The sequence below is a fragment of the Ptychodera flava genome, chromosome 4, assembly GCF_041260155.1.
Source record: "Ptychodera flava strain L36383 chromosome 4, AS_Pfla_20210202, whole genome shotgun sequence".
NCBI classification, from domain to species: Eukaryota; Metazoa; Hemichordata; class Enteropneusta; family Ptychoderidae; genus Ptychodera; species Ptychodera flava.
The window spans coordinates 38,648,980-38,676,925 of record NC_091931.1 but is presented as its reverse complement, the minus strand read 5'-3'; the positions used below and the strand labels follow the sequence as shown (position 1 = coordinate 38,676,925).

Here is a 27,946-nt window from a genome sequence, read left to right as displayed (position 1 = left end):
AAATCTGTTAACATTCCAATAAGCGGAACATCGCAATCGCCTACGGTCCTACCTGTCCTGACTTCACAGTCCAGCAGCCGGAATTCAAACCAACGACCGCAACAGATTTCCTGTAACTGATTCCACTCAAGACTGAACTTTGAACTACATGGAGCTTTCGTTTTGAAAACTCGGACAGCGTCGGACCCCCCTTTTCAGAACAGAATGGAACAGCTCTGTCTAAGAAATCCGAATTTCAGACGATTTATCGTAGGTGTTTATTATCAGTCACAACGGACGAAATTACTATCGTAAATTAAATAGTTAGTTGTAACCCGATTTTGGAAGAGGACCAACTACATGATACTGTGATAACACCATGACCACAGCAAGTTTGTGTCGAGTTGCAAGACTGATTTTTGTCAAAAAACGGCAAATTTTCAGCATAGCTGTTCCGCTATTGTTTCTGCCCTTGGTCTTCCGCTCAAAGGTAAGTCTTGACTAGCCGTCAAAAATGATCGAATAACCACAACACGCATTGCACTTATAGACGTGTTTATGATGAGTCCAGAATGAACTTTCACTCGACCTGCTGTTAGTGTGATGTGTTTTATATTTTTGGCACTGGGCCTGCGGTCAAAGAACGATTTCCGCATTTACTACTGGAAAGAAAATTATTAAGACTGAGTTTTTATCAGGCTACGATTAAAAGGCGTACTCCGGGGTGACACTGACCCGGGTTGAGCCTTGCTCTGTGTTTAGTCACAGACAAATAGAAACTGTTTCTTCTATTTGTCTGTGGTGTAGTTGTGCAATTGTGCCGACTGCAATAGCACTATGGCTATTTACTCTGCTGCAGTCGTAGCTATATTTTACAGTTCGGATCGCATATTTTTCGGGAGGAGATACGTTATTTGATAAGCGTTGGTCGATTGACAGTCTGCAGTAATTGTAAACTTCGTTAAAGTCAATACGTTTAGGGTGCAAATCGGCAAAGCGCACAACTGATATGATTCTCTGTTGGTCGGTAGTGGAGGTCATGCCTGGTCATACGTACATACACTACCCTCTTACACTACATCGACGGGTGATTTGAAGGTTCTCTTTTTTACCTCCATGGTCTATGATAGCTACAGGAAATCCATCAGGATTGGTGAACTATTCAATTGCCATAACGCAGTAGCCATATACTGGCTTAAATGATATAAGTCAGGCACTGTGAAAGAGTCGAGAATCAATGGCAGGTTATCTTTAATTTCAATGTTGGCCCATTTTAAGTATAAGCTTACTTCACTTGCCTATATATACATATTTCAGAGACCGAATATACAGAAGTACATTTCGAAATATACATAAATAACCCGACCGTTGTCCATGCATACGGCTCTCTCGAGCAAATTGACCACGTGTGCGTGTCCCCACAATTATTAATCGCCGCGGCCGTAAAGTGATCAAAAAGGGGAAGTATTTTGCCAAGAGAACAGGTACTCGCGGCACAAACTAAAAATACTTCAATTAATATGAAAATGAAAATGAATATACCTTTATGGCTATGATGCTGATCTCCTAAAGCTTTGAAATTGTAAAAATTGTAAGGAACTGCACTTCCTGTCAATATTTATTTGACAGCATCATGACACTGCATGACGCATGAATGAATTTGCAATATAGCCATCATACTGTTTCAGTCAGTCACAATACATCCGGGAAGTAAAGCAAAATGTTGGGTTTGCATAGTATGTCGTATTGCAGAAGTGCGTGTCCAATCAATAAGGGTTGTGTGTTCTTCCCGTTTTTGTGTAGCAGACTCTTCAGTGGGTGAACAACACATTTTCACATCACGCGGTGGGGATTGTGATGAAAACTACTCGTAAAAAGTCTCGTAAAGAGCGACGCCCTCCCGTTGTCCCTTTCTGTCGTATTTCGTGTGTCACACAAATGTGAGCGGTCATTGAAGACCTATAAACGTCGATCAAGTTGTCAAGTGCTTTCTTTCAGGTGCCGCCAACAGAACTGTTCGTGCAAAAAGGTGTTCGTGCGCAATTTTTCAGCGGACGGGCAAATTTCAAAACTAATACGCGGGCGGGAGAAAAAGTCAGTATTTAGTGTCGGCGGGGAAGAAATTTCATTTTTTCAGTGGGCGGGGAGAAAATTTTTGACAGTGGGTAACGGAAAATACGGAGAGGGAAGGGAAAGTCGTGTTTGATAGAACATGTGGGGAGATATAAGCGCCTAAAGAGGGGCGCAATGTTCTTAGGTGTAGTACTAGCTGCTTTCAAGGTTTTGCGCTGTCTTTGATTGCCTACAGGACATTAAGTGGGCAATGGGGAATGTCAGTAGTGGGGAAAGGGCAGTGGGGAGCTTGAATTTTTGTGGCGAGTGGGCAGTGGGCAGACCATAGATGCTGGAGGGCAGTGGGCGTCAATTAAATTCAGTGGGAAGGCATTTTTCCCGTGTATGCTAGTGCGAGGGCAGTTACGAACAGCTCTAATTTCCCCTACAAATTTTAGGTCAAGGTCGAAAAATAGTAAAATCGGTATATTAGCCTTCGGTATATTAGCCAGGAGTAACGTACGCTTTGTATCCCATAGCGCACTGCACTGTAAAAGAACTATTGGGCAAGTCTAAGTTTCGTTATATACAGTTACACTAATATCTCTTTTATTAAACGTTGGTTTTTGGTTTTTCAACTCTGCGCATTGTGAATTCCGTGCAAGAAAAACGGAATTGTCAAGACTTTACTGCAGATTGTGGGTTTGGTATTGTTAGCGGCAGGACGGTTTTGTCAAAGGTTTCGTGTTTGTTGCGCCTTACTGACTTGGCATGAACTACGTGCGCGAGCTTGTATTTACAGATTCCGATAACGGCTGTATTGGGTCTTAAAGGGACAAAGTCGGCCATTGTTCATGAATTTTGTTTGATACGATATACTACTTATATTGTTTGACATGTTGAAAGACACTGAATGAATGGGTGACCATGCATATATTCGACCTCGAATTTAGACAAATAAAATGAAACCATCGCGAAAATGAATTAATGGTCATGACCATTAGGGAGCATTCGTTTCTTTACGGGGAGGGGGGGTCGATGGAATTTGAGCGACAAATGAAATGTAAAAAGCGACCCCCCCTCCAAGTCAAATTTCTAAAATTTAACCCTCCCTCAATTCATTAATTGTAAAATGTGACCCCCAATAAAAAAAATCATCAGATTTGATTCATTAACCCTGGGCTGAAAAAGTTTCCTCACATACTAGAGAATCAACATTTCTGGTGAAATTCCAAAATCAAATTTTTTGCACACACATGAACTTGTAATTGCTCTAGTCTAATCAAGTACACTAATATCAATAATCAAGAGTACATAAATACACAGATTTACCTAGTTTTATATTGGAAAAAACTTATTCATAGTTTCCTCATAGACAAGATAGTGAATCAACATTTCGGTGAAATTCCAAAATCAAATTTCTTGCACAAACATCCACTTGTAACCACCCTAGTCTAATCAAGTACATTAATATCAATAATCAAGCGTACATAAATACACAGATTTAACTAGTTTTGTATTGGAAAAAAAATATTCATAGTTTCCTCTGACAAGATAGTGAATTAACAATTCGGTGAAATTCCAAAATCAAATTTCTTGCTCACACATGCACTGGTAACTACCCTAGTCTTATCAAGTACATTAATATCAATAATCAAGAGTCTATAAATACACAGATTGAGCTAGTTTTGTATTTAAAAGAAATAATGCATAGCTTCTCATAGATTATGTATGGAGGACCTGTGTATTTTGTTTTTCGCCTGCGAGTTCTTGTGTGTTATCGCTGTATACCTAGGGAGTCCAAGACGGGAACTTTCCAGAGAGTGTTTTCCGTTGCATGCTGCGCTGGAAGGTTTGAGTGTCAGCGTGTGCTTTTTAAGTCAGATATTTCTCTATTTTGAGTTTTACTCAAGTCCGCAGATATGTAAAGAAATCGGTGAGCGGCAGCTCGAACTTTATGCGGATCGGACTGTTTATTTAAACCCTACGCCTCTACCACAGCCCTGCAACGGTCTATGAAGAGAACTGAGGTCTCTGTGGCCTGGATCTGGACCGCAATGAAGAAACGGTCTTTTTGGCCGAAATTCTGCTCTATTGGGGCAAAATCCTTTCCCTGCCTACCTATACCTCCTAACCAATCCCAGAAAAGATGCAATTAACTTCTCCTAACGTCCAAAACCGCTCATTTTCTGAAACATAACGTTGTCATGTTTCTATAATTTGTACCGGTTACTGTAAATCTTCATTCTAGTAATTCGCCAAATTTCAACATTTCGACATTTGGGCTTGAATTCTCACGATTTACCGGAGGTATAATTCTTCAAAATTGGCTGCAAATTATATTTTCAAGTCTCTTTTGTTTAAATTCAATGGCAGCGCCATTCCAGGCACCCGCGAGTCTCGTGAATTCCTATGATTATGCATGAAATGTCTCACGCAAGGTTGGACAATAGAAAGACGATGTAGTCGAACTTTTATCAGAACTAGCTGTTAAGTATCGCTTTTCATATTTTCACAGCTTGGATTTAAAACAATAGTGTTGTGACATGTCTCATACATACTACGTATTAATCATTGTGAAACTAGCGTTGGCTAGTTTTCTTGTCGACAGAGTATTGTAAATTGGAGAGTCAGACTTTGGGGGCCTTGGAGTGAGCATATCTCCAGGCTCTCGGAGCTAAGAGTTGCCCCAGGCAGCCATCGGGCTGACCTGGGGAAATAAAGTCGCGAGCGCAACGTTAATTCCTGTGTCGCCAGATCTATAGATTTACTCCATCTACGCATACTGTGGTCTGAAGTTCCCTTTAATCCTGATTAAGAACAGCATGAACATTTTCTTTACAATTTGATAACGTACTCGACAAGTTGTTTACCCATGGAAATCCTCATTTTGAATCTCGCTGCAGAGACCCCAGTTATCTCCACAGACCATGCAGGGCTGTGGTAGAGGCCGTATAACGCCAGGAACACTCAGACCTGTACTCAGGGCTACATGCTCTGTTGCTGCTCTAGAGAGGTTAACGCCAGTCTCGGACTTGTTGGCCCTGCTAGAGAAATAAATTTGGCTGAGCTTCGGTCGGTTATTATTCTGCCGTCTCGAAACATCGGTTACACAAGCAACATTTCGGTGAAATTCCAAAGTCAATTTTTTTCCATAACTCAATAAAATTTGATCCCCCCTTCAATCATTGATTGTAAAATTTGACCCCCCTAAAAAGCGGTTTTGTAAAAGTCAACCCCCCCTGATTTCCACCGACCCCCCTCCCTGTAAAAAACGAATACTCCCTTAATTCGTTTTCGCAAATTTTTCGTCTATCGTCTCTAAAACTGGGGACGAATATATGCATGGTCACCCGTTCATTTAGTAACTTTCAACATGTCAAACAAGAAAGTAGTATCTCATATCAAATAAAGTTCATGAAAAATTGCCTACTTTGTCCCTTTAAATGTTGTGTACTCAAAAGTCTACCTGAAAAACGCTTAGGCCTATAGATGAAATCACCGATCACTTTAGGAAAGTAAAATAAATATGTATTAAATGGTATTAATGAAATCAAATGGTAAACTAATTGTCTGGTAATTCGAAGACCTTAAAATGAATCCGAAAAGTGTAGATATTAGTGACATAATTAATTGAAAATGAATTGGGCCATTATGAGGAAGACTGAAAGATCCGTCTATCAGCTGGCCCAGAATTGGATATGTGCATAATTAATGAGGTACAGGATGCTGCGTCATAAGGTCTCCCATCATACCAAATATGAACGGTGTAGCACTTGCGGTTACTGAGTAATGGACAAATATGGACATTTGGGGTCAAGGGTCATCGAGGTCATGTGACATTTTATGAAAAAAATTGTTTTCAATAGTTATCCCTATATACCAAAAATCAGACCTCCAGCTCTTTTGGCTTGCCAAGAATTAGATATGCTGGTCATGTGACATTTTATTAAAAAACCTAAACACTGATACATGTCCCTGTGTACCAAAAAATCAGAACTCTAGCTCTAGTTTGAAGGCCGGAATTAGATATGTGCATAATCAATGAGGTATAGAAATATGCTAGGGTCATAGGGCAAGTTCATCCTCAAAATTTTGATTTGCGGTTTGATCCCCTGTTGGTCATTGTTCAGTAGTCACTAGCCCCCGGCCCCCAGGACACTTGCATAGGCCAGAATAAGCCATTGGTATAGCTTAGCTGCAGAGGTATAGGGGAGGTCAAAGGTTATTGAAAAATCAGAAAAATAATACTTAAAAAAATCTTCCTCTCATAAACGGCAGGGTGAAAATTCTTGAAATTCGGTATGAAGCATCTAGGTAGTATGGTCTAAAAAGTTTGTATTCAGATTTTCGATTTTTCAATGTTTATGCAAATTAGATGTAATGAAAATTTTTAATAATTAATAACAGTCAGGTCATGTGACCAATAAAAATATGAAGGGTCAGGTGCACCAGTACTCAGTATGCCTGATAAGCCCTGCAAGTTTGAAAAGGCTGCGCACAACGGTTTTGGAGATCTAGCTTTACAAAGAATTTACGGAAGAAGAAGAAGAAGTGATCCTGAGTAAATACAATAGGGGACAAGCCCCATAGGGCTTTGTCCCCTAATTAAATATGCAAATGAACCCTTAATTAACTTCACACAACTAAATGCTCTACACCACAATTAGATATCTGTCGGATCAGTATCTGCAGCAGATTTCATCACATTTGGTGCAGTTATTTTGGAGTTATATCACTAATTACTAAACTTCATAAAATATGCAAATGACCTATTTGTTAACTTGACACTGTCAAATGCTTCTCAGTACAATTAGATATTTATCAAAACAATATCTGTACCCAATTTGACTGACTTGGGTGCCGTAATTTCAGAGTTATATACCTTATTACAAAGTTCATTAAATATGTAAATGAACCCTTAATTAATTTAACACTACTAAATGCTTTACACTATAGTTAGATATCAGTCGGATCAGTATCTGCAGCAGATTTCATCACATTTGGTGAAGTTATATCGGAGTTATATGACTAATTACAAACCTTCATAAAATATGCAAATGAGACTGCCTAATGCTTCTAAGTATAATTAGATATATATCAGATCAATATTTGTTGCAAGTATCATCAAGTTTGGTGCAGGAATTTCAGAGTTATCTCACTAATAACAAAAGTTCATTAAATATGCAAATGAGAAGATAATTGACATGATACTCACAGCGTCATCATAATGTTCTTAGATTGTCATCTGTGAAAAGTTTCATGAAATTTTGTGCAGTACACTGTCATTACCGTCTCCATAGGGAAACCATTGCATGGAAAAAAAACGATATTGCATAACTTCATTAATATGCAAGCCACACTGACCAAAATCTAATCAGTTCTTGCAAGTAGCATATGGTATACGTGTACCAAATCTGACTTGAATCCGTTCAGGCGTTTTTGAGTTATCGTGTAAACAGACAGACAGACATACATACACACACACACTAACACACATGCACACACACACACACACGGACAGACAGACAGACAGACAGACAGACATCGCTATGACAATAGCCCACGTGTTTACAGACGTGAGCTAAAAAATGTAGCCATGTAGCAGAGAATATTGAAATTAATTTTACAAAGTGATCGACACTGGGTTACGGAGGAAATCTAAATTGGGAAGTCTGCTGTCCAAATTACCCATAGCAGGTACTGGTCGGAGAGGGAGCATTTTACGGAAATTTGACTATCAGCATGCAGCCTCGTGGATATTAAATAGAAATTTTATGCAAAGAGATACAAAGCGTAACCGTATTTCTATATCTCTTCAAGTACTTAAGTGTACTATGAAATCGCAACAAAGATGCAGCGATAAAGCTAAATCTTTCCACTATCCAATCCTTTGTCGAACCCTTCGTTTTTTTCATCGTCGTTGTTTTTGTCCTCTTTCCTCGTGTGCCTCATCACATATTGAGAAGTGTTTCTTGTGTATTTCTGTGTGCATTTCCAGGCTGCCAGATGTGGTTACGTCGCCATCAATATGATAATATTTTTAATGACTGAAACATTGCCAATGCCGATCGCAGGTTTCTTGCCGGCGATATTCTTTCCAATATTAGGTAAGTGACACTTTTTGTATTGCATTCTGTCAAAAACAAGGAAAACTTTTCTCCTCGTGTGTGATTCTGTGTAACAAATGTGAACAATTTTCGATTCCATTTCATTGTGCCCTTTGAAAATCCAGCGTTTTTATTGCAATGCTGTTAACGTTTTATCTTATCAGTACTCTTCATATGTACAAAATCCGCTTCCTCAGAAGCCAATGATTTTACAAAAGTGATTTTTAGCTCACGTGTGTAAACACGTGGGCTAATGTCATAGCGATGTCTGTCTGTCTGTCCGTGTGTGTGTGTGTGGGTGTGTATGTGTGTGTGTGTGTGTGTGTGTGTGTGTGTGTGTCTGTCTGTCTGTCTTCTGTCTGTCTGTTTACACGATAACTCAAAAACGCCAGAACGGATTCAAGTCAGATTTGGTACACGTATACCATATGCTACTTGCAAGAACTGATTAGATTTTGGTTAGTGTGGCTTGCATATTAATGAAGTTATGCAATATCGTTTTTCCCGTACAATGGTTTCCCTTTGGAGACGGTAATGACAGTGTAGACATATATCAAGAAATACTGCACAAAATTTCATGAAACTTTTCACAGATGACAATCTAAGAACATTATGATGATGCTGTGAGTGTCATGTCAATTATCTTCTCATTTGCATATTTAATGAACTTTTGTTATTAGTGAGATAACTCTGAAATTCCTGCACCAAACTTGATGATACTTACTACAAATATCGATCTGATATATATCTAATTATACTTCGAAGCATTACGTAGTGTCAAGTTAATAAATAGCTCATTTGCATATTTTATGAAGGTTTGTGATTAGTCATATAACTCCGATATAACTTCACCAAATGTGATGAAATCTGCTGCAGATACTGATCCGACACATTTCTAATTGTGGTGTACAGCATTTAGTTGTGTGAAGTTAATTTAGGGTTTATTTGCATATTTAATGAACTTTGTAATTGGTGACATTACTCTAAAATTAAAGCATTAAATTAAATAAAACGTGCTACAAATGTTGATCTGATGGATATCTAATTGTCCCATAAAGCATTGAGCAGTGTCAAGTTAATGAACAGCTCATTTGCATATTAAATAAAGTTTTGTAATTAGTGATTAAACTCTGAGAGTACTGTGCGAAGTTGAAAAAACCTGCTACATATAATGATAACATATATCTCATTGTTCTGTGAAGCGCACTACTATTAATGAACCTGTTGTAAAACACGTGAGCATATTCAGTTAATATCTGGTTACATGTTTCAGTCGCCTATCTTCACTGGACATGTCTTATGACACAAAATCAATAAATAACAAAAGATACATGAATATGTTTAATAAATATAATAATAAAAATAATACAACAAGCGTTACAAAAGTATGTTGTCGAGCAATTCCTCACCGATGAGTGTCTTTACCACATCGTTACATCATATCAGGTAAATGAGGTTGACCGCGGTGAAGCGCTAGAGGGCGCGCTTACGTTCACAAGTCAAGAGTGAAAAGATAGAAAGACAACAGTTAAGACTGAGGTGTAAAAGGAACGATAATTATATATTTGCCATTGGATTGTATGTAGAATTCAGCAACCGGAAGTTTATCAACTTCATCAGAACTTTAGAAAGTGTATATATATATATATATATATATATATATATATATATATATATATATATATATATATATATATATATATATATATAAGCAAAACAAGAACTTTAATTATGTCAACATGCGCATCTTTGCAAGTCAAACTCTCTACATGTCTACTAAAAGCCCTCTTGTACCCCTTGGAAACATAGCTAAAGGTCGACGCTGGAGTGACAGAACGTTTCACAGCATGAACGTTTGTCGTAAAATTTTAAACACAGATCAAGATTAAGGAAACGTATAGAAAATCCTTAAAGACTCACTTAAACAAAGGAATATCTAAAATAGTCGCGCCTTCGCTCCAGGTTTGGAAAAACCTACGACCAGGAACAATCAATTTCGATTTTAGACTTATATGACTATAATATGTGGTTGCAAGATGACCCATGATTAAGAGAAAACAAACTGACAAAAAGACAACAATCAAACCAATAAATAGTATGGCAACTTGTATCCCTTTATATGCCGTCGTCTACCAAATGACAGTGGATGTTTTTTTCACGTTTTGCGATTTTCAGGCATACAAGATGCAGAGACGGTGGCCAGGAGTTACATGGCAGATGCAATCTTGTTTCTGATAGGGGTTTTAATCATTGCTTCTTCCGTGGAACGTACTAATCTCCACAAGAGAATCGCATTGAGTGGGCTCAGACGGGTGGGACACAGCCCTTACAGGTAGGCCCATACTTTTACGAACAATTATCGACCAACAATGGTGCATCGATGGCATAATTTGTTCATTTAGCGATAGTCTAGAGTTGATATTTGCCATATTTACTTTTAATATTCTGAATATTCCTTTTTTCTTACTTTTAAGTGACATTCTTTCTTCGGGTTACTGTAGCAGACCATCATACCTATTGATTCATAATAAATATTATGATAGGAAATCTCGACATCAACACAATATTGTACACTTCGACCTTTATTGGTTTGTTAAGTAGGCAAACTTCGACTTATTTTACATGAAAATCTGCAGCTTATTTTTCACAAGGTCTGATTGTACACAAATGTAAGCTCTTCTATTTCACTTTTTCAATATTTGAGGCATGCTTGATCGTCCCTGGTAACCCGTTGAATTCATGCTTTCATATAACCTCGATGGAATGTCTTGGTGTTGCTTTGACCTATATATTTGTAATGACTGCTTCCAGATTGATGTTGTGCCTCATGAGCCTGAGTGCATTTCTTTCGATGTGGTTTTCAAACACCGCCGTTGCATCAATGATGGTGTCCATCGGGAAAGCAATAGCCGACCAGACGACGTCTCGTCCGGGAATAGACTCCAGGGTGAGTACTAGTGGTTCTTGGACAAACAAATCAACGGGACATATACCACAACACCACCCCAAATCCTAACGCTGACTACTGGATGGGAAATTTCGAGGAGGGGGGGGGGGCATATGACCAGAGGGGGATGGATGAGGTGTAATCGTTATGATAGTGTTGCTATACTGCAAAGCCCCGGCACCGACTAGCGTTGTCAACTCAATATATGGTTTGGAGACGCCGGAGTCTAATGGCCAGTCATCCATTGCATATTGTCACATCGGCAAGTTTGCATTTGGCTCACCTCAATAAACTAACACGATTGGAACTAATTTGGGATAATTGGATTTTCATATTTTTCAAATTTCTCAAAATGTTAGGTGCCCTATAACTGATATTACAAATTACTTATGAAAAAACAGTGTGTAATTAAAAGGAAAAGCAGATGAGCTTACATTTGCAGATCAAATAGACATTACTTCACCATCCAATTATCCCAAATTTAGTTCCAATGGTGTAAACTTGAATTTGGAGCTAGTCGGTGAATGAGTCGACAGCAAAACAAAGTGTTTTGAAGCAGCCAACGAATTAACAGGTGTCGTTTAAGATGGCGTTAGACATAACCACAGCGTCCATATCATGCAATGACAAATTCAGGCCAGTTTGCTGTTTCTTTTTCTGGAGCAAGAGTTTGGAATGACATACCTTTCCATATAAAGTCCACAAACTCTCTACATAACTTCAAACACACTTTTAGGCAATATATGATCAATCAGTAACAGATTTCACTTTTGCCATGTAGTAATTCAGTGATCTTCTACGATATTGTAATTATTTCAGCACTTTTCTTTTATTTACTTAAAGAACTATCTGTTATTGTTATCATGAGCCCCCCTTGCTAACTGTGTTTTCAGACAAGCTACCATGACGGAGTTCGGGCTAGACTAGCTGTAAGCTATTTCCCGACTCCCCATTTACCCTCTACTTTGTTATTTTCTCCCTCTCGAGTTCATGTGTCATGTAATTGACTTTTTCAAATCGGGTAAATAAACCAATTATTATTATATTTTCCTCGAAATCACTTTTTTGCGAAGATTCATTCAGTTGTCGTGGATTTGTTAAGCAAAGCTTGAAGTATTGGTTGGATTCACCTTTTCACATTTGTGCAAGTTATTTAAATAACCCGATTTCCTGGCTTCTTTTTCACTCCCTTTTTCAAGATTTCAAAAAACTGAGCTCTAGTCCGTCCTGGTCAAATTTTGTAGAATTTTCACATTATGTTCTTTAAATACTATATAACAAAACCACAATTGTGTTTTGAATAATAATCATTTCAATTTTGCTTATCATGATTTTATCTAGATGTTTTCGAATGTCGGTTTTTCAACCCCTACCATTTAAGATTGAAAATAGACAATGCAAAAACAAAACTGTCATTTTTTTCCTGCATATACTCCAGTTTCAAATGAGGCATTAAATTTCATAAAGTAGTATCTAGTTTTTGTAAAAAGGTGAAAGAGGCTCCCCACCTAACTATCCAAAATGTTTTTGTGTCGAGTTTGTGTTTGATTCGTTTCAAAAATGTGTTCCTACATTCTTATCCGATTGTTTGTGTTAAGAAAAATGTTTGTTTCGCCTCGGATATTTGTAGGGAAGTTTGGATTAGAGTATACGGTAATGTATTATTTGTGTGGGGAAAGCTTATGGCGAGACGCAGCCGGACCTATGGTGTTACACTTGATAGAGTGGCCCTTTGACGCTTGCGTTTCGAAACCCGAGTGTGGTTTCTTATCAGTCGCAATGTAGATTCTTTCCTTGGTTTGTGTTTGTAAATATTTATTTTAATAAGTTTTAGTGGTCCTGCTCGTCGAATAGCGAGGCAAGAATATCAATGTTTGGGTCTCGTTGTGAGTCCATTTGGTGGTTCGGTTTGTTTGTTTTTGTTTTCTTTGCTTCTGTAAATTTTGTTTTGACTAGTGTGTCTTTTAGGTTTTTGTTTCTCTTGTAAGCAATGATTGGTGATTCTGGAAATAGATGCCTTAGAGTTGAGTCCTTCTCCAGTTCAGCCCAATGTTTCAAAAGAATTGCCTTAAGATCTTTTGTTTTTATGTAGGGGCTGTATGTCGTACTGAAGATGAGTTTGTTTGCTGTTTCTTTACGTGTAATTGTACAGTTTGTTAGTGTATTACGAACGCTGTGGTTTATTTTTTCTGTTATATTCGTGATTTCGTTGTTTTTGTAATGTCTGTCGAGTAGTTTGTTTCTAAAGAAATCGACTTTTTTTAAATTAGTAAAGTCGTCATTGTTGTTACAAGTGCGAGCGTATCTGAGGATTTCACCTTTGATAAAGCCATTAAATGTTGCTGTCGGGTGACACGATTCTCTATGTAGAAATTGGAATGTGTCTATCATTTTTGATATCTATCATTAACGCCAAAATGGGGCTTTTCTACCCCAAATATGTATTCCCTTCATCCTTCGAGTAAATTGTTGCTACCATACTAAACATTTAGGTTCTCTGCTTTTTGAAAATATATAGTATGAGGCGATTGGTTTTTATGTCATCTCTTATAATAAGAAACATTGCTTTGAAAAATGTGTATAGGTTAAGTGCTAAATCATCTTAAATAACGTGAGCCAATTGCAAAGTGCCCGTTGATTTATCGGCAGGGCAACTTTTGACTTGCAAGACGATCAAGAGCCTGAAGTTCTGTGAATATTTTTATCTGGATCAGAAAACTTTTTATGGTTTATATTATTTTCATCTGGAGAGATAGATTCCCACTGCCAAGGATGGCCCGAAGGGAGTGACCGATCACTTCAAAGAGAAACATTCGTAAGCGAGACATGAAAGTCGGACTGGGAGATAGTAAATTTTAAAACATAATGTCCTATTCGCCAAGAAAAAGATATCCACTGCCCTTTGAAACGATGAGATGAACGTTGAAGAGGTCGACTCCAGCGATAAACACAGACGATAGGATGCATGCGCCAATAATTCAAATGTTACGCAACTTCTGCATTAACCATCCATTGAACACGGGATATGATTGCAACAGTTATTCTGAACGTAAAGAACAACGTATTCCGATGAACGGTAAGAACACAATGCATCAAAGTAACGGAAGACAATTAATCTCTCTCTCTCTCTCTCTCTCTCTCTCTCTCTCTCTCTCTCTCTCTCTCGCCCTTCCTCCCAGGACGAAGACAACGAAGACCCATTATGTGATTTAGTGTCAGCGGTCGATGATAAAGACAGAATGGAAATGGATGATATTGTGTAAGTGTAGAGTGTGTCGAAACAAAAAAAAAATGAAGAGGCTATAGTTCAGCATGTTTCCACCGTTTAAGGTCAAATAAAAATTTATGTGATCCGTTAACCCGACCTACCATAGAAAAACCCGCTGACCCAAGATATTTTTTTCGCACTTTCAAATTTCCTCCGACCTACCTATCGTAATTTTAGGACACACGTTACCGGAAACACAATTTCTATTTATTTGGCGTTAATGTGGACGATAGATTTTCGATTTCTCAGGATCATCTGAGCAGAACGTTGCACACTCTGTGGGCAGAAATCTTAATGGAAGATTTCCCGGATGAACAAAACACTGTTGCTGCTATAACAATGAACGTAGCAATTTGCGCCATTTTTGTAACTACCAGAGATAAGTAAACCGCCTGTTGACTCAGTTTCTCTACTGAGAGGCAAGATTCAATTCACAGAAATCCATTCTCGTCCAGCATCATTCACCTCGAGCTGTCCCTATTTGTACTCCCTAGGAACCACAAGAAAGCCGTTGACGACGTCGTCACCAATGAAGAGCCATTGCCCAGGGTTGTAACAGGCAAGAGAAGTTCAGTGGTTGGCAGCTGCCTGATGCTGAGTATTGCCTACGGCACAAACATTGGTGGTTCGGCTACTCTGACAGGAACAGTGATGCCAATAATATTGAACGCTATGTTAACTGAGTAAGAAGCGTCTTAATATACAAATAGTCAACAAATTCGTAGCGAATTTCATACATGAGGTGATATATATATCTATCATCACAGAAAACCTTTGGGCTTCTCTTCAAGTATACCCGATGTGAAGGTCACGGTATATCTCATTACACATTTGCTATAAAGTCACTTTACCACTGAAATGCAACAATTATTCACGTGCCACCGCCAATTTTAAAACATTGTATACCCAGGGATGCTTTTACATGTAAATTTGTTAGTTTAATATCTTTTGAACAAATTTATGTCCAAGAAGTGTCAGAACTACTCTGTACTTAGAGAAAGAAATCGTACGTGTATCAGCAAACGTAGAAAAGAAAGTAAGATTTTAGTGGCTGAATATATACTTGGGATACTCATTAAAAGCGCCCAATTCATCGATCAATGTGTACATTGGGAAGGCAAACGTTTGTGCAGAGTTTATGGAGCATACGAATCAGATACTTCATGGGCTAAATAAAAAGCTTATGAAAGACAAATTAATCATTTCTCTTTCATTTGTCTCGGTCCTACAGTGAGTATGGAACGTCCAGTTCAGTAGGCTTCGACACATGGATATCGTTTGCATTTCCACTGCAGTTGGTGTGTTTGGTTTTCTGTTATCTCTGGATGTGTCTACTGCTATGGTGGTTACAGAAACGAGAGAGGTATACGCATTTAAAGCATTCCGCTTTTTGTTACATCACTTTCATCTTTGACAGCCTAAAAGGGCATTCCATTGACATTCCAATTGACGGCTTGAGTCATTTGATTTCGAGGCTACTGCTATGCATCATTGATCGCCTAGGAACCTTTTTTGTCACATTTCATGACACATCTTTAAAAAAATCTAAACATGTATGATTTGTCGTTAAAACGAACTTTGGCCAAGTAACGGGACAGAAGCTGCAATTGTTGATGATTTGTGCAATAATTCTCTGCATTATATCAACTACAATTTCCTTCTGTCCCCCTACAGCATGCAGAAACAAACAATATCCAGTTTGACGACAAAGCCTGTAAACATAATATGTATTAGGTGATAATTTAATTCGAGTCCAGGCTGAGTCATTTGTCTATGATACAAATGTATGGTACATAGGCTGTGTTGGCAAGCTGAATACTGGACACTTCAACGTGCTGTAGGGAGTAGAACAAGAGCACGGTTGCATAAACTGAACAAAAATATTGCCAAATTATCAAAGTTAATACAACTACTGCCTAAGGCAGTGTCAGTATCAGGTACCACCCTGCTACTGCAGTGTCACTGTCACTGCATACCTGAGAAGTGATGGAGATAGCTCTGACTCTGATATACTTGGTAGTTGAAGAAGAGTTTTGGTCAAATGACGCTCATGACAGTGAAACATACTTGTACACAAGATCAGGCCAGAGAACAACATATGGAAGACCAGGAGACTTGAAAAGTTATCCGGGATTTTTAAATTCTGGCATATGAGAATAATCAAATATTAAAGGAAAAAGAAGGGTCACCATGCTTGATTTTCTAAATTTTCTCATTCTCATCGTAAACTGATGCAAACGTAAAACTTTGAACAGTAAAGACTAATTGAAATGATGTGTGTGACTTAATAAAATGATTTTTTAAACCAAACTTACCATTATTTAACCCAAAGGGAGATTAAAACGTTTATTTTATGTAATACTTGACCTTGCGGTGTTGTAAATGTTCAGTAGCATCTAGCATATTTCTTGAACCTTAGAAACAAATTTTTAGTTGATCACTGTTTCTGAGATTTTCACAATTTGATGATTAGCCAGGAATTCACAATTAGCATACTCTCTCATGATCGTCATTTTGTGTGCTCTTCAGCAGGTGCCATTGACCTGCATCTTGTGCAAGAAGCGATATGCAAAGTTGTATGCAAATGAGAACAAGTGTAGCGAAGTGTAGCGAAGCTCTTGCAGTGTATATTGACCTGGCAAGAGTTTGACTAACTCAAGTCGGCTTAGACTAATAAATCCACGGCTTAGACTAATAAATCCAAAATGAATCAATTTAAGAACAGGTAGCGTTGAACATGTTTATTTTTTCTGTGCGCACATCCCTTACATATATGCGGGCCGTTATAGTTTTGGGAGGGGGATTTTGATCATATAGAGGGGGATTTGAAATTTTTTTAGGGTATTGAGGGAGATCTGAAAAAAATAAGATTTTAATCACGATTCCTCCAGCCCCACTCCAATCCCCAATCGTTATTTGTGAAGGCAGCCTTATTTAAGACTGGGAGTATGTGAACAAAGTTGATGAAACTTTAATACTATGGATATTTATCAGACTCTGATATTGTGTTAGTGAAAGGCACCTTGTATGCTCATGTCAGCTAAGTAATAATATGCATTTTTCACGAACATTCCAAATTAGTCCACACTAAACTTGAAGGACTGGACCAAAGCAAATTGGTAATATGAAAGAACTTTTCGAAAAAAAAATGCTAACTGAAGGGATAGGACCAAAGTCAATGAAAGTGCTTTGTATATCAACGATAAATTACATTTTCGCGTCAACTAATCTATGATTTGCATATTTCATGAGCTTTCATAGTTTGGCAAATCAGCTTGAAGGACTTGACCAAAGGCAATTTACACTTGACGTGTAAAGTGGTGTTACAATGATAGCAGTCAAAGGAATTAGTAATTTCACTTCAACTAATTACTAATTTGCGTTCTTAATGATCTTTCGAATTAATCTATGGTGAACACATTGTTCGTGATGTTGATCATAGCAATTTGTTGCAAACTTGTAGCAATAGCGTCAGAGAAAAGTTTCAATTGACAGACAACTGCCATATACTGAAACACGGGAGCATTTTCAGTTCACATCTGATTACAAACAAGTAGCAGATAATTCAGGAGTCCAACAGACCGTAATGCTGAAAGAGTAATACGATGTCGACATTTTGTTTTAAAAACACAGGATAACAGTGCAACAAGAAGAACCCCTTCGTGTTAATACAAGACATACAAGCGATCCTTTGTCAAATGGTTATTTACAGACGTATATCAAGAATGAATACGCAAAGCTTGGTCGCACAAAGTAAGTAAGGTTGTACGCATGCTCATGGTAAAAATTGTAAACTCTGCACATAGTTTACCATAGACCGTTTTTTCTCGAGGGTCTATGGTTTACCCAGGAAACTTTTAAACTTTTGTATTCTCTTTCATAATGGACAATAAAAGTAAATGTTCCCCGTGCTAATTTTATTAGCGAAAAAAATCTCAAATTTACTGGTATTTGAAATTAACTTTACCGGGAAGGATTAATTTTAAAGATTCATTCAAAGATTGAAATTCTCGGTCGAAGAAATATTGCTGTAAGAAATCATCCAATACTCATTATTAAGAAAACATCCCCAACGGTATGTAATCACTACATTGAACCACGTATTCTCATATAATCTTCCGAAACATGATTTCAGATATAGCCATTTACATGTCGTGAAAATCAGGAATTAACCGTCCACAAACAACTAAATTGTACATAAAAACACCGTCAAAGACTTTCATTCATATTTCTGCGTTTCTTTCTTCTCAGCTAATTCTAGATCTGTCTTACAAATCGCTGTCATTCTACAAATCTCTGTCATTCTACATAATTCAATTATGACCTTTTTTACACACTAACGTGATACCAAATATCCGCGTATCTCTAAAAATGTTAATAATTCTTATTGTAGGTGGGCAGAATATTGGTCCTTGTTCATCGTTGTTTCTGTGGTTATTTTATGGTTCTTTGCTGATTTGAAGTTCATATCTGGATGGTTGTCGCTGTTTAAATCTACGTAAGTCAATTCTTCCTATTCATGGCGTCATTGCAGAATGATGGCGGATTTTATCCAAGCATTTCACAGATCTGAAAAGAAAAGAAAAAAAAAGAAAAAGAAAAAAGAGCAATGATTTCATTATAAGTGAACAATACAGTGTCCGTACAATATTTTTTATCTCGTTTCACTGGCGTGATATTGAACCTGAGATTACATTGTCTACAGAGTATACTATATAGGGAGCAACGTTAGATTACTCGCTGTTTCGCCGCTTGTGGCGCTCATCGACGTGCATGTCGTTTCTGAACACCGGTTTGAGGGCATACAGGCGAAGCTTATGGCATCCTGGGTGACCAACCACAATCTTTGAAACCACGGAGTAATTCGAAAGCGAACGTTTGTCTAGGAAAGTTACACAGGGTCAGAAACGCATTAAATAGACTTTTGATCGAAGCGGGCATACCAGTTATCGTCTGTCAATATGACGGAGATAAATTCTATACACCCCTGCAGAGTGACAGGCCAGTGTTCGAATGATATCGTCTAAAATTGATATGAGCGCAGATCGCCATGTTGCTGGTAACGGTACAAATTATTCTGTCTATCTTTTACTCTTCGGTATGTGATTCCTGTCAGTGACACTTAGATCCTAGCATCAAGTCATCTTACTTTTATGAAGGTAAAATGCCCCTCGGGGACAGATTTTCAGATTCAGCTTTTATATACAATATATGTAAATAGCCTAACCCTCATTTTCAAGCCTATTAAAACAAAGAAGTTGTTACCCACTTGTTTTTGCGAAAATTTGTGATGTTCTATCTAATATACTTTAAGCCAGCTTTAACTTTTGATGTTTTTAAATGTTTTTTTCTAAAATATCAACTACATGTACAGTTTCTTGTTCTACTCCTCAAGACATGTTGAGATACAAAGTATTTAGCTCGTCAGCTCAGCCTGTAAATGTGTAGACTAAATTGTTATTGTTGATTGATGTACAAAACAAAAATAGCGAAAAATATAGTATAAAGTTACAGCTAGTGGCCATTGAACATATAACTTACACCGGTAGAAAGCCTTTGATTTTGTCATGAAGTCATATCTAGATACGTTAGCAAATCGGGTCGAAATCAACTGGGAAGGAAGGGAGCGGCAAAGTAGCTGTAATCGAGTGCTATGCTCTTGTCGTTTATACTAGTTGAGAAATGATTTATATTTATCACAGCCTTGAAACATGCTGAACCTTTAGTAAACACCCTGCGTAGACAAGGAACGGTGAAAACAGCGATTGCATACACTTTTGTTAGTATAGTATGCGATAAATTGCCTTTAAATAATATACATGCAAACACTGGCAAACCGTACATGCCGCAAGACGTGGTTCTAGACTGTCATATCAAGCATGACCGATGTTATAGCTTTCGAAGTTGAAAATTAGAAGTCATTTTATGAAATTGAACAATACAGAAAAAGCAAACAAACAAACAAACAAACAACAAACAAAACATTGAAAACGTAACCATATAGTAGATGCGCGTTCACATAGTGTGCAGAAGATGGGTTTCAATATGTAGACGTCATTACAGCATCTGTTGTAAGTATTTGCAAATTCTGTACTAGAGCTCTCTACGGTTACGATCTATGAAAACCATACTTCAAGGATTTGTACATTGCATATCGATAGTACTGTGTATACTTGCTTATTTTTTCATCCATAGACGAGTGGGCATAACTGGTGTAACTCTTGGGTTTGCGGTTTTATTTTCATCATTCCACTGAGAAGACCATCATGCACCATTCCAGGCGAGTAAATGCTACTGTTTTCAGGTTGACCTTTGTACAAAATCAAACCACCTGAAAGGGCCAGTAATGCTTACTTTTGATGACATTTTCATTATTTTTGTTTTGTATATCAATTGCAACTTCTTATTCTACTCCCCAAATAATGTTGAAACACCCACGATTTAGCTTGTCAACTTAGCGTACGATATATATGTATAAAATACATTGTTATTGTTTACATTTGAATTCTAGTCCAGACCAGAATTCACTTTTCAACAATAACAAATTGAACGCAGTTCACACATGCATTGACAAGCTGAACACTGTATATATCAACATGTCTTGAGGAGTAGTAGAAGAAGTTATGGTTGACATGCAAAATAAAAGTGGTGAAGAAATGAAAAGTTAGCATTGCTGGCCCTTTAACTTTCATCTAATAACACAAAGTTACTCTCAATGCGCTGTCTTAAATTTAGATTCAACCGTATTGAGGTTCGTGACGTGCTATCGTTTTGTAAATCATAAATTTATCTCCGAAATTCGGATTCTATTATCGATTCATTCTAATATATTCTTTAAGTTTTGCAAATCACAATTTCCTCAATGTCTTCTTTACGGGAGCACATGGTGATATCTTCCTTTTATATGAATTCACCAGTTGAAAGAGCCAACCATATCTACTTAATACAGCTCAGTCTTGATTGACAGTCACTGTCGCTAACTTTCAGGCAAAGGATGTGCGAGGATGCACATATATTATCGAGGAGATTAATGGTTCCTTGCCTCTTTCACAGATGAGCCCAAACCGACAAGAACGATACTAGACTGGATTTATGTTCGACATGCCTTCCCATGGGGCGTTGTGTTGGTCGTTGGCGGATACTTAGCATTAGCCAGTGGTATAAAGGTATGAACGCTTTCACAGCTAGAAACTGATTGAGAAGCGTTAAAGTCGATAATAGTTCGCTTTGAATCCTCTGAAATTATCTAACGCACGCTCATCTCATATTATGTTCTTGAAACATTTTGATTGCACAAAATAAATCTATTTCATCCGAGCGAGTTTAATTTCAAAAAACTGTAACATTGCGACCGTACAGAATCATCTCTTCTCCATCGTTCCTACCTCCGCGCTCGCTCATCTCCTTTCTCTTGTTCACTCTTCTTGTATATGTGTCTGTCTCTGTCTGTCTGTCTCTAACTCTATGTCTGTCTATCTCTAATTCTGTCCATCTGTCTGTCTGTCTCTGCCCCTCCGTTTCTGTTTGCTCTCTGTTTTTCTGTGTGTCTCCATGTTTTTCTCTCTGTCTCTCTGTCTCTCTATTCCTTTCTGTTTCCGCCTGTCTGTCTGTCTGGCTATTTCTAGTCTTCAGGTCTCGACCGAGTTATACAAGAGAGCTTTGATTGGCTTGCTGACGTCGACGACTGGGTTGTGGTACTTGTTGTAACCACTGTAGTTGCCATATCAACCGAAACGATCGGTAATATCGCTGTTTTTGTAATATGCTTTCCTATTTTGACCGCACTGGTAAGTTTTCCTGTAACATTTCCACTTTCAGTACTTTAAACTTTCAACGTTTACGACTGTTACAGCAATTTTTGCGTGTTGCGGATAACTTCTAATCATAATTTCATCGTTGGACTCGTGTCATTCGCCATACGCATGTTTGCATTATCCACACAGTACAGTAAAGTTGTACCAACGACAACTCAGTTGGTTAACTGTTCGGATACGGTTAAATCAGCATCGCTTTTTTACATGTATAAGGAAGCACCTCAGGTACGGATTAAACTTGACCATGAATTGACGAATCATGGTATTGATTTTGGACGAGGTGGTAAACGGTTGTCATGTTGCAGCTAACACTCACCGTGGAGGTCTTTTTTCAACCTCAATGCTCTTATTAATTAACGTCGACATGTCCGACATGCCTTCCCATAGGGCTTTAAACGGATATCGAAAAATCAGATCGGGCGGGCCCAGTCCCGTCGGCGACCTGTGGTCAACTTGGTGGACCGCTAGACTTCGTCGCCTTCGACAACTCTCTTAGTGTATGATGTACTGTTGACAATAGTGTTACAATATTACAATAATTGAAATGCTGGAAATTATTGTTCAGTTTTAGAGAGGGACAACATTCAAGAAAGGAAGTCAGCAACAAAAAGTAATAATACAAGCCCGTTTATTACCCCAGAGGGGCCGTGCGTTACCAGAAACACATCGCTATTCCGTTCCGAGGTCGTAGGCCGAGGGATATAGCGATGTGTTTCTGGTTACACACGGCCACGAGGGGTAATGAACGGGTGCTATAGCCCGAATAAAGACCAGGTTATAGGTGTTTTATAACACACCACACGCTCATGTTGTATTGTGTTATAGTTTTTAATGAGTTTTGATATTATGCACTGCAACAAGTCGTTGTGACAAGTTTACTTTGCGATTTCTCAAAGGCGGTAACAGTTGTACCACTTTCTTCCAAAATATATTCTAAGCATACCTAGCAACATCCTTGGCTGCACTTGAATCTTTTTCATCGATGAGTTGTTCAAGTTCCTCCGCTGTTAAATTGAAAATCGTGCTGTTTTAGAGAAATGCCCGTCGCTCATCCGGGGCGCTCATCCCCTGCCATTCACGCCCATTGTTTCAAAGCTGCTGGCGGCAATACGGTCACGTGACCGGGAACTTTTCCAAATTTTGGTCAAAAACTATTTCCCTAGGTAGATAGTTTTTCAAAATTACACTCTGACGTCACTTTAGTCGATTCTGTGGGGACGACGTATCTCTTTTCCCGTCACATGACGCATTCTGGCGAATCGCAACACGGAATGAGCATGTGGCGTGTTATAATAAAAAACTGTGAAATCCCTTTAATCAGAAACAACTAGTACGTTAGCAAGATCAAGAGCGTTTTATGATGTATCCAACAATCGATAATGGGTAAAATGACAAAGATTATGATGATGGCCATTATGGTGATAAACATACAACAATAAAAATAACAAAAACAAAAACAACAACAACAACAACAACAACAACAACAACATTCAAAAGTTCATACCTTGCTCTCATATTTCAGGCCAAGGAGGCGCAGACCCATCCTTGGTTATACTTGATACCGCTGGTGTTCTCCTGTAACCTGGCGTTCATGTTGCCCGTAGCAACACCGGTGAACATGATCATCTATTCGTGCGGAAATGTGTCTATTCTAGAAATGGTATGCGATTTTATTTGTGAAGGTTTTTGATGCGCTATTTATCCAATGACATCATTTTTATGACGTCACGTTATGTTTCTTCCATCATGTCGTGATATCCCTAATATCTTGCCTATTCGTGCACATACGTAATTTTTCGACTTTGTCTTTATATTTTAGAAGTCTTCTCAAAGTTTTATTGTTGGATTTGATGTGTACAGTTTTCCCGATGACATGCCTATGCATTTACAGTGAATCGAGTCTCGACTAAGTTTGTCAATGTCTCGCTGTATAACTGTAATTCCATACTCACGATGAAACCTGCGCTGACAAGACCAACAGATGGTTTGCTTTTAAGTTTCTCACTCAGTTCCGAGGAAATGTCTAGGTGCGATTTAACTTTCATGGAAGAGCACAGATTGTCGTATAGGAGGAAGTCATCGTATGTTCATTTCCTACAGATGAATCATTCATTTCAAGTATGTCCAGGTTGCTAGCTGTATACAACCTCAAAGCAAAACTTACCCGCATTTGTGATTTATTCCTTTATTGTCAGTGAGTCTGATCGAAGCATCTAGCTTTCAGATACAAGTGCCTACAGCACATACAACGATGTTTCACGACTTCGTTAGTTATATCGTTATGTATCTGATATGCATTTATTTCCATTTTTCACAGGCACGAGCTGGCGTGGCAGTAAACATTATATGTCTGTTCTTCACGAATTTCTTCGTCAATACATACGGGTGCTGGATCTTTGATTTCAAATCCGTTCCTCTCTGGGCTCTCGAAGAAGTCGCGATGGTCAATATTACCAATGCAACAGCTGTATAGATCTCTTCGAAACGTCCGCCCGCTAGAGTGTTTGGTCATTTCATTTGTTGATGAATGTTAAATTTGAAAAAAATTGAAGCTCGCCTATGAACAACAATGCAAAAAACGCGTTAGAGTTAGCATGCACATCGAAACTGAATGACTAAAATCTTAGCTTAAACTTACAGTAAGGAAACTATGAACGGTTCCCTTTCAAAATAAAGAATTCAAATCAGGGGTCACAGTGCAAAATTTCGCCGGTACTAGAGAAACAAACTACCCAATCTTTGAATTGAGACTTAAAATTCAAAATGGCCGCCCTCCCGATATTTTCTCTTTGGGGAAAAATTACTTTTATAGTAAAGAGCCAGTGAAATCTTTAATTACTCCATGAACTTCAAAATGAGCTCCCACAAGTGGTAGACCAAAACAGCATTGTAGAAGTTCGAGAATTCGGATATTTGTCCCCGAATTCCACCTTAAGATAGAACGCGCCTCGGGGACACAAATTTGGACTCTCAAACTTTTACAATTCTTTTCTGATATACCACTTGTGGAGGTTCATTTTAAAGCTCTTGGTGTAAGAAAACTTTTCACCGGCTTAGTTTTTCGAAATTCGAAAATTTTATTTTTTCTCCATAGAGTTAACATAGCGATGGCGGCCATTTTGAATTTTAAATATCGGTAAATCTTGGGTTATTTGTTTCCATAGTACCAAAATTTGCACGGTGACCCCCGATTTTTATTCTTGATTTTGAAAGAGAATGTTTTAAAGATTCTTCAAGGAAAGCTTGAGTAAAAGTTTAAGTCTTTCACTTTCGAGGCGCGAACTACCTTAACTAACAAGTCTTGCAAATCTTGGCGCCGGAACATTTGTAAGTTTAGCACCCAGTCGTGACTAATGACGTGCGAGGGCCTTGAAATAAACATGGATTGCACGGAATCGCTCATCCAAATATAAACATACCTTTAGAGGTCATGAAGGTTTCGCGTATACTCTGTGATGAAGAACAGAGACTTTAAGGATAGCTCGTTAGATCTTTTTAAGGTCTGAAAGAGAAGACGAGTTGACACTTCAGAATAAAATTTCTACCTTTGCAGAGCAAGTGAAAAGTGAACGTTGCGTGCGGAAGGAAGTATGCATGCGCCGGTGAGTCTGGAAAAAAGTATATAAAAGCCTGGAGCCTAAAAATGGACATGTATCGAGCCTGACAACGACGAGCCCTCAAATTTGATCACTCCCATACAGCATGACCCTGGACCATTTCTAATTACTAAACCGTATGTTCAATGCGGAAAGCACAAAACTGACATGGTTATTAAAAAGTTAGACATAACAATACCGTCTGGCGATACAAAACAAAGTTGACACACATTTTAAAGGTGTTTTATTTAGGATGAGAAACTAAATGTCAAAACATTCACGAGTGATTTGAAGACTTAAATCAATCCATAATTACTCATTGTAGACAATGTGCGATTCCAAGCGCATGTCACGTGTCGGTGCAGACGACACCGTTAACAAACTGACGTGTTACAGACTGTAGGTGGAATGCCGTTTTATTGACCTCCCTGACACAGCAAAAACTGCATCCGGGTGCGACGTATATATACACTTAGTCATTAAATTTGGGGTGATGATACATTTTGAAATGGTTTGTAATCCGGAGTAGAAAATAGTTCGCAAGAGGCAAAAATAAGAGAAACAGCTTTACAACATAATCAGGATGCTGGCACGTTGCGGCCGTTCAAATTTTCACGCCTACAATTTTTCTTATCCTTTTTACCTATTAAAAACGTTCTAATTCACACAAAATGAAAACATTCCATGTTACATGTAACACTTTACACGTTTACTTTCAATTTGTTTTGAAGGGACGTTGTATAGACAAAATACAGAAAATTTAACGCTTTATGGTTGCCGAAGACTTCTTTGATGTGTAATTGCCGATAAATTTTAACCGGTCTATGCTAGTAGAGGTACAAAAAATTAACATTACATAAAACAATGCAATGTATTTGTAGTGTAGGGATCATCTCAGAGAATAAGACTGGAGGAGACCCGAATTAATGTGTTAATATATTGGAGGATTGGACGAGACCCGAATTAATGTGTTAATATATCTGTATAATGGTATCTAAATGAACCTTTGACTTTAAAATATTTATATATCAGGCCCGTTAGAACCTACCGGCCAAGCTTGACATGTCTTATCTTCGGTCTTTTTCAGTAGATTACAACTTGTCTCGATTACCCAAACTTCACTGCGGGACTTTATCCAGCCGCCCCGGTTGCCTGTCCACTTTCTACCGCTGGCTGCGCTGTGCCAACGAAAAGCGCGGTACAGCCAGCGGAAGAAAGTGGGCAGGGAACCAGGCTAGGCGTTGGGGAAGCCGGATGAGAGCTCCCCGCAGTGCAGAATGGGTAAACGAGATTAGATTTTCAATCAACGCAAACCCTTGTCAAAACCGGATTTGATGCGATTCCTCCGAGCGTTTTCTCAAAATTGACATGCAACGCCTTAAACATTTCGATATTCCAACAGTTTTAATATTTTACTTAACGCCAATTTCGATTTTGAAAGTGATTAATGTTTTCATGTTCAACGTCAAGTGAGTCAATGGGCAGTGATCTATTTTATTGCTATGATCAACAAGTGTAAGAAACAACCAACTACAGATAATCCAAAAATAGGGACAGTCGCAAAGTGACGTAATAATGGAAAACTATATGTATATTGTTTTGGTTTCCCGTTATTCCTTGGAGGAACAGACGATTCCCCCATTCTTGCGATAACCAGTGTAAATATTCAATATTTCATAAACTAATTTTCAAGTTGTTATCGCTGTCCATTATCCAACATCTGTAATTCAGATCACAACGGACATTAACATTTTATTCCTCTAGATCAACTTCCAGCGCATTAGCGTCAACGCCTCAAGTTTCCATGGTTACTTGTACTCATCAAAGCAGTCCAAATGATCTTTGTAATGCATCATTACCTACATGTTGTAATTTTACAGATAAAACTTACAACAAAAATCACTGTATACAATCCTGTAACATATAACCTACGCAGTGCTTAAAGAAGACGGGAAATAAAGCAATTTTGTTTATTTTCAATGTTTCAGTCTCTAGTCATTTTTCAAAATATACATGCATGATTGGATGTGGTATTTCAGTAGGTATTTAATAACATTTTACTCTATTGATATAGCGTGCGGGGAATTCAATGACATCCGACAGGAAGGTCATTCAAAAATGCCGACGTCACCAATTCGTGCTCAATTCACGTTGTTTCGATCTGACACGTTTACAGTTAC

General features: G+C 38.2%; 1 protein-coding gene across 1 annotated transcript; it reads left to right on the top strand.

Moving 5' to 3' along the window:
- The first annotated feature begins 141 nt into the window (after nucleotides 1–141).
- LOC139131695 (solute carrier family 13 member 2-like) lies at nucleotides 142–27,746 on the top strand. Its single transcript, XM_070697878.1, has 14 exons — nucleotides 142–469; nucleotides 8,033–8,141; nucleotides 10,317–10,473; nucleotides 10,953–11,088; nucleotides 14,268–14,347; nucleotides 14,851–15,039; nucleotides 15,588–15,719; nucleotides 17,990–18,109; nucleotides 18,750–18,854; nucleotides 20,552–20,636; nucleotides 21,410–21,522; nucleotides 21,982–22,143; nucleotides 23,693–23,830; nucleotides 24,488–27,746. The coding sequence occupies exons 1-10, from the start codon at nucleotides 359–361 to the stop codon at nucleotides 20,610–20,612; spliced, it is 1,200 nt and encodes a 399-aa protein (XP_070553979.1). The 5' UTR covers nucleotides 142–358; the 3' UTR covers nucleotides 20,613–20,636; nucleotides 21,410–21,522; nucleotides 21,982–22,143; nucleotides 23,693–23,830; nucleotides 24,488–27,746.
- Nucleotides 27,747–27,946: the final 200 nt, after the last annotated feature.